This window comes from Rhincodon typus, chromosome 28 (assembly GCF_021869965.1).
Source record: "Rhincodon typus isolate 14 chromosome 28, sRhiTyp1.1, whole genome shotgun sequence".
NCBI classification, from domain to species: domain Eukaryota; kingdom Metazoa; phylum Chordata; class Chondrichthyes; order Orectolobiformes; family Rhincodontidae; genus Rhincodon; species Rhincodon typus.
Genome location: NC_063359.1, coordinates 41,323,455 through 41,331,439, shown reverse-complemented (window position 1 = coordinate 41,331,439; position 7,985 = coordinate 41,323,455). Strand labels below are relative to the sequence as shown.

General features: G+C 47.2%; 1 protein-coding gene across 1 annotated transcript in view; it reads left to right on the top strand.

The window, feature by feature from the left end:
* col5a1 (procollagen, type V, alpha 1) overlaps window positions 1-7,985 on the top strand; it is a 199,447-nt gene that overhangs the window by 45,324 nt on the left and 146,138 nt on the right. Inside the window, exons 3-4 of the mRNA XM_048613423.1 lie at window positions 5,255-5,389; window positions 7,188-7,325. Of these exons, the coding sequence (XP_048469380.1) occupies window positions 5,255-5,389; window positions 7,188-7,325 (273 nt within the window). The remainder of the gene's footprint in view (window positions 1-5,254; window positions 5,390-7,187; window positions 7,326-7,985) is intronic.

Below are 7,985 nucleotides of genomic sequence, written 5' to 3'. Positions count from 1 at the left end.
GGCGCTCCCTCAGCACTGACCCTCCGACGGTGCGGCGCTCCCTCAGCACTGACCCTCCGACAGTGCGGCGCTTACGAACACAGGACAGTCTGAACCCCCAACCATTGATCTACAAGTCACGTGTGGTAGCCTCTTAGCCACATTAGTGCAGTGCATTGTGGGAGTGTGATGTCCAGCACCCTACAGAGAGAGCGGACCGATAGTGACAGTGGGACTCTCTCGCCCAGCCATTTGTGGCCTGTTAAGAAGTGATTGCTGTTGAGGATAAGGATTCATGAAGAAAGTGTCATCTGAAGAGTTAGGTTTTCAAGAAGATTCTTAAACTGGGAAGGAATTTGCTTCCTCTGAGCTTGAGGCAGATGTGAATTTCATGAGTTACTAATATTGATGATTTGTCTTTCTTTGTAACAAGTTCACGTTGTTATTTTCCATTTTCTGTTAAATATCTAGATTACATCATGAAACAAAGGTTAAAGTTTGTATTTTAACAATCCTTCTCCTGTCCATTCTGGTCCTTATCAGTCAATGGTTTCTGATATTCAGGATTTGTAATTGTTTTTGAAATGAAAGACTCTTTTCGTGAACTATGAGGCTCCATTAAAATAATCAATGATTGTTGAGGTTGGTCGGCTCGTCAAGCTGGTTTGTTGTTCCGCAGACGTTTCATTACCATGCTGGGTAACATCCTCAGTGCAGCCTCCGATGAAGCGTCGGTGTGTTTTCCCGCCTGGTTTTTAACCTCTGGAGTCTGTTGAGCTGGATTGCCTCACTTCTGGTTTTCCTTCGTAGTGGAGTGTATATGAGGTTGAGTTCTATGTGTTTATTGATGGCTTTCTTCGTGGAGTGCCAGGCTTCTAGGAATTCCTGTGCCTTAGCTGCTGCTTAGCTTGTCCCAGGATTTTGGTGTTGTCCCAGTCGAATTGGTGGTTCTCCTTATCCACGTGGATTGAGATGAGTGAGTATTGGTCGTGTCTTTTTGTAGCTAGTTGGTGTTCGTGTACCCTTGTTGTTAGTTTCTTTCCTGTTTGTCTGATGTAGTGTTTCTCGCAGTCTCTGCAGGGGATTTTGTGGATGACATTGGTCCTGTCCATGGCGGGGAGTGGGTCTTTAGTTTGGGTGAGCAGTTGTCGTAGAGTTGATGTGGGCTTGTGTGCCACTCTGATGCCCAGCGGTCGTAGGAGTCTTGTGGTTAGTTCCAATGTGTTCCTGATGTAGAGTAGTGTGATGAGTGTGTCGGGGCGTGTAGTATCTTCCTGATGTTGTTCGTGTAGGCATCTTCTGACCCAGTTTTTTTGGATATCCGTTATCCTTGAAAACCTGGAAGAGGTATTCTTCTTCCTCTTGGCATAGTTCTGTGTTGCTGCAGTGTGTTGTTGCCTGTTTAAATAGTGTTTGCACACAGCTTCATTTGTGTGTGCTGGGATGGTTACTGTTGAAGTTCAGTACCTGGTCTGTGTGTGTGGCTTTTCGGTGTACTTTCGTTTGCAGTTCCCCATTTGTCTTGTGCTCTACCATGACATCCAAGAATGGGAGCTGTTTGTTCCTCTCCTCCTCTCTGGTGAATTTTATTCAGGTGCGGGTGTTGTTTATAAGTTTGTGTGTCTCCTCTAGTTTGGTCCATTTAATGATGACAAAGGTGTCGTCCACGTAGTGTATCCGTAGTTTTGGCTGGATTAGCAGAAGGGCTGTCCTTTCTAGTCTTTGCATCACTGCCTCTGCTATGAGTCCGGAGATAGGTGATCCCATGGGTGTCCCGTTGATTTGTTCGTATGTTTGGCTGTTGAAAGTGAAGTGGGTGGTGAAGCATAGGTCCAGTAGTTTGAGCATGTTGTCTGTGGAGATGGTTTCACTGGGGTCTTGCTCTTGTTCCAGTAGTGCTGTCATTGTTTACCTTGCTAGTGGTATGTTCATTGATGTAAATACGGCAATGACATCAAACGATATCATGGTCTCCCCGTTGTCTATCCTTATGCCTTTGATGGAGTTGAGGAATTCTTGGGCTGAGTGGATAGAGTGGGGTGACTTGTTGACCAGTGCCTGAGTCTCCTTTGTAGTTCCTTGGCTAATCTGTGTGATGGAGTGCCTGGTAGGGAGACTATGGGTCTGAGGGGGACTTCCAGCTTGTGTACTTTCGGGAGGCCATAGAATCAGGGTGTGTTGGTACCTTCGGGTTTCGTTCTTAAGAAGTCTGCTTTGTTGATCTGTCCTGTTTGTTTAAGTCTTTTTAGCGTGTAGAGGATTTTGTTGCCTAGTTGTGGTGTTGGGTCAGTCTGTACTGGCCGGTATGTGTTTTCGTCAGCGAGCAATGCCTGTGCCTTGGAGATGTAGTCCCTTTTATTCAGTATTACAGTCATGCGCCCTTTGTCTGCGGGTAGTATGGTGATGCTCTTGTCCTTCTTCAGTTCTTCCAGGGCCTGTCTTTCCAATGTGTTGAGGGTGTTGAGTTCGCTCCTTCTGCTTAGTGTTGGGATTACTGTCCATCTTATCGTTTGTTGTGTTTCTTCGTTGATATTGCTGGTCCTCAGTGTGGCTTCCAGTGTGGCTAGGAATTCCATTTTGTTGGCGTCCCTGTAGTTGTAGGTCAGTCCCCGGGTGAGAACGGCTTTTTCCACGTCTGTCAGTTTCCTGTCGGAGAGGTTTCTTATCCATGTGTCTGTTCTGTTGTTGTTGTTTTTGTGGGTAAGTGTGGCTAGCTTGTCTTGCAGAGTTTGTCTTTTCTTGGCTCTTGTGGTCTGTTGGCTGATGTTGATGGCTCGTTCCATGTCCGTTGTCCAGTCTTGATTGGTAGCTTCCAGGAATAAAGTTGTTTGGCGCGTAATTTCTCTGTTGTATCTGTGGAGCCAGTTTTGTGCGTCGTTTATCATTACCCTTACCATCTTGCGGCCGTTTTGTTCTGCTGTTTTCTGGGCTTATGGGTTGTTGATGGGTGGTTTGTACCTCACACTGCGTGGTAATACCTGGTTCCTGAGGCATCCATGTAGGAAATAGAGTTGTTCGCGGGTTGCGCTCTCTCGTTTGGTGTAGTTTTGGTGTAGAGAGCGCAACCCGCGAACAACTCTACTTCCGGCTGCACTGATGATGTTACCCAGCAGGGTAATGAAACATCTGCGGAACAACGAACCAGCTCGGCGAGCCAACCAACCTCAACACCCACAACCCGAGCTACAAACCTACTCCAAAACCTTAGATAATCAATGATTGTAATCCCAGGCTCCATCTGACACACGGTTTGAAACAGAGTGGACAGAAAGCTGTGGATGGACTGGTCAGACGGGCAAAGAATAGCAAATGGACTTTAATCCTGAAAAGTATAAGGTGATGCATTTTGGGAGTACTGATGGGGTAAGGGAGTACATGATGAATGGTAGAACCTCAGGTAGTACGGAGGGTCAGAGGGACCTCGGTGTGCACATCAATAAATCATTGAAGACAGTAGGACAGGTCGATAGGTAGTTAAGAAGGCATATGGGACACTCGCCTTTATTGGTGACAGTATTGAATATAGAGCAAAGAGGATATGATGGAGCTATATATAACAGTAGTTAGGCTGCAGCTGGAGGACTGTGTGCAGTTCTGGTCACAGCACTCTCGGAAGGATGTGATTGCACTGGAGGGAGAGATGTGATTGCACTGGTGGGAGTACAGAGGCAATTCACCAGGGTTTTGCCTGGAATGGGGCAGTTTGACTAGGCGGAGAGGCTGGATCGGCTCAGGTTGCTTTCTTTGGAGCAGAGAAGGTTGAAGAAGGACCTGATTGACGTGGACAAAGTTCTCAGAGTTGGTGGGAAGAAACCTTGTAGAGACACCACAGCAGCAGGTCGAATTTAAGGTCAAAGTAATAATCTGGAATGCTAAGCTGGTCACAGAGATGGGACCATGAGATATTAATCAGTTGTTGTAGAAACCCAATCTCGTTCACAAATATCCTTCAGAGAAGGAATTCTGCCATCTTTACATGGTCTGGCCTACATGTGACTCCAGATCCACAGCAATATGGTTGATTTGTGCCTGCCCTCTGAAATGGTTTAGGGCAATTAGGGATCAGCCACCAATCTGGTCTTGCCTGCAATACCCACCCCATGGGCTGCTGCCCTGTCTACAGACTGTGGGAGGTTGCATGATGCTCTTTGAAGGATTCTCCTGGTGTCCTCCCCATTCTTGAACAGCAACCTTCATTAATATAGCACCTTTAATGAGACAAGGTGTGCTAAGGGACAACACAGGACATCAGGCAAAGGTTTGACACCAACGAATATCAGATGACAATAGGTCAAGCAGTAATGAGATTGATCAAAAGGGGAGATTTTAGTGACCCTCTTAATAGGTGATAGAGAGATGGCAAGGTTTAGGAGGGAATTCCAAAGCTCGAGACGCAGGCAGCCGAAGGCACAACTACCAGTGTTGGAGCACTGGGAATCAGGGAATGGGCGAGAGACTGGAATTTGCACATTCTCCCCATGTCAGCGTGGGTTTCCTCCGGGTGCTCCAGCTTCTTCCCACAGTCCAAAGATGTGCAGGTTAGGTGGATTGGTCATGCTAAATTGCCCATAGTGTTCAGCAATGTGTAGATTGGATGGGTCTGGGTGGGATGCTGTGAGGGTCGGTGTGGACTTGTTGGGCCGAAGGGCCTGTTTCCACACTGTAGGGGTTCTATAAAGCTATAAATCTTTAGGTCATCTGACCACAGTGTTCAGCTGCTGGGTGTTTGCAGGATCCTTGTTGTCTGAAGAATAATTGCTATATTTATCTGCACGACTCAGAGTTCATTGCATGTGAAATAGTCTGAGGTGTTCCTCAGTGAGGGAGAAACTGTCTGAAAACCACAAAAAAAACAATAATATTACAGAAAGTATATCCATGGGCTGCAGGGTCAGTGCCCAGAGGGACACAGATTGAAGGGAATCGGTAAAAGAACCAGAGGTGGAGAAGAGGAGAATGCTTTTGATGCAATGAGTTGTTGTGTTCTGGGGCATGCTGCCTGCAAAGGCAGTGGGAACAGATTCAACAGGAACTTTCCCAAAGGGAATTGGAGAAACACCGGAAAAGGGGGAAGTTGTAGAGCAATAGGAGAACAGCAGGGAGGAAGGAGTGGATTAATTGGAGAGAGAGCCAGAACATGTTTGATGGGATGAATGGCCTCCTCCTCTACTGAAGATTGCTGCTAAAACAAGAAGATAGTAAGTGGAGGATTATTGTGAATGGTCCCGGTCCAGTCTGTTTCCTCTCACTGATGTGATCTTTCTCCTTGTTTCAGGGTGAAATCCAGCAACTCCTGATTGTGCCTGACCACCGAGCTGCTTACGATTACTGTGAACATTACAGCCCAGACTGTGAGAGTCCCCTGCCTGATTCACCACAGTCTCAGGATCCCAACCTTGATAATTACGACGTAAGTAACTCCTTCCTTGATGGGCTTTGTACAGGGTTTTCTCACTGTTCCCCAACGGAACGCCATTCCCAGTGTTTGTTGGGATTGCCAACTTGTCCTCGACCATCTTCCAGGAGGCCATGTCAAGTGACTTGGCATCATTCACCAGACCTACCTCCATTTCCTTGCCATTGGTCACCCTATTGTCCATCCCCATCATTCGTCCATCCTAATAATGCCTCATATGGTCATGACAAAGTGGAGAGCTCAATCAGAGATACTCTTTCTTGATAGGCCATTTCCCAATGCCCAATATCTTATAGAATTTATGATTGAAACTGTTCAAAGAGAAAGGAGAAAGGCACCTAATTCTCCCAGAGCTTTCCCATTCTCCATACAGACATAAGCAGGAAACTCATCTCCAGTTCTGCAACCCTCGAGGCCGACCTGGGCTGTCCTGGTCAATCTAAGACTTGGAATCCGAGACACCAAACACTGGTCGGAATGCTGACATACTTCCCCCTATCCTAGTCCCAGCCACAGCGCCTCCTCAAACCACACCCCCACACCCCCACACCCCTGTGCCCACAACTGCTGCATCCCACTCCCCTCCCCAACTGCCCTCAGCCCTAGCCACACACACCCACCTCCTCCTCCACCCTAACACTCACCCTCCCCCTTCCCCTTTCATCCCGGTGATTTCATTCTCCTCCTGCTCATTAATAAACAGAAATTTGAGAAGAAAATGAAATAAAAAACAAACCCCTTATTTACTGAGACAGGCTTGTGGCTTCTCTTTGCTGCTCACCATGTCCTGGAAGTGAATCTTTTGTTTGTGACTCCAGCAGGATGTTGGGGTTGAGATTGACAGGTGGGTAGATGACTGTGGGCATGAGACCACGGACTGGGATAACCAATTTATTGACCGAGGGCTCAGCTAAGGCCCGTGCCACCGACCCCAGGTTGGTATAGGCGGCTGGAGGGAGGTCAGTCCCTCAAAGGCCTCTTTGTCAGCACTGACCCTCCAGCAGCTCTCTTTTACCTCCCTATTTTTGGAGATTGAGAGAAGTGAACTCTGACTGACCCTGCCACATATAATGGTTGCATTCCATCATTTTGGTGCATCATGATGTTTACAGAGAGAGATTTTCGGAACGCTTTGTGTAAATATTTAGAACATCCCTTGGTCTCCTGTGAAAGTACGTGAGCCTTAAATATACCACGAGGCCTTAAGCAGATTTTTTTCTCACATCCTTGGGTTCAATTTAATGTCCTGGCCTGTTTCAAAGGATTAAAGCAGGGGCCTAGTTTCCGCACAGAGCTCTGGCTTTGTCTCCACTACCGACTCCCAAAGGTGGTCCCCAAATGCCCTATTTGGGAGTTTACTGTGATCTTTGACAGCTGCTTCAGGGATCAGAGTCCTTAAACACACTTCAAAAAAGGATAAGGCCTCAAGGTAGGAAATATTTTGTTTTCTCTTGCCCTAATTCCTCCCCCTTACATCTCCCTCTCCATCTCTCTAACCCCCCCATTTGCCCCAGTTCCTCCCCCTTACATCTCTCTCTCCGTCTCTACCCTTCCCCGTTTTAACTCATGTTCGTTTCTCCTGTCCCCAGTGACCTTCCCTACTCTGCTATTTTCCCGTCCTTTCATTTGCCCCAACTCCTTCACACCCCCCATTCCACCCACCCCCATCCTATCCCTTTCTCCCACAAATGTCTTTTGGGCTCCGCCACAGTGTCTGTGGACGACTTTGAGGAAGCACTGTCTGACTTTCACCCCCGAGCTGTGCTCTAAGTGCCTGTTATTTTCTTCACAGCCTACGGTGGATAATTATTATTACGAATATCCATATTATGATGACATCCTAGGGAATATTAATGAAGATCCCACTAAAACAATCCCAGAATATGGAGAGCAGATTACAGGGCCTGTCACTGAAGTGCCAGACCATCAGGTAAACACAGACAGTTCTCTTCATTCATTCAGGGCATGTGGGTGTCTCTGGGGAGGCTAGCATTTACTGTGTGTCCCTAATTACCCCTTGAATTAAGTGGCTTCCTGGGCAAATTCAGAGGGCAGTTAGGGGTCAACCACATCGGTGTGGGTCTGCTGCCTCATGTGGACCAGACCAGGTAGGAACAGCTGTTTTCATCCCAAAAGAACATCAGAGACCAAATGGGTTTTTACAACAATGGACAATAGTGTCACACTCACCAACACTGAGTCTATCTTTCCAGATTTATGAATTGAAGTTAAATTTCTCCGGGGCCAAGATACAGTTTGTCACCCTGTCCCCACAGCTTTAACAATAAAGCAGAAATTGTGCAGAAATTCAACAGGTCTAGCCGCATTGTCAGAAGGATAAACAGAGTTAAAGTTTCGAGTACAGGATGACTCTTCTTCACCCATTTCCCCAGAGCATTAGCTTTGCTCAGGGATTACTGATGATCCCTCATCTCCCCTGAGGCACGATATTGGAGCATTGGAGCACTGAGATACTAGGACACTGAGATACTGGGGCACTGAGACACTGGGACACTGAGATACTGGGACACTGAGATACTGGGGCACTGAGATACTGGCGCACTGAGATACTGGCGCACTGAGATACTGG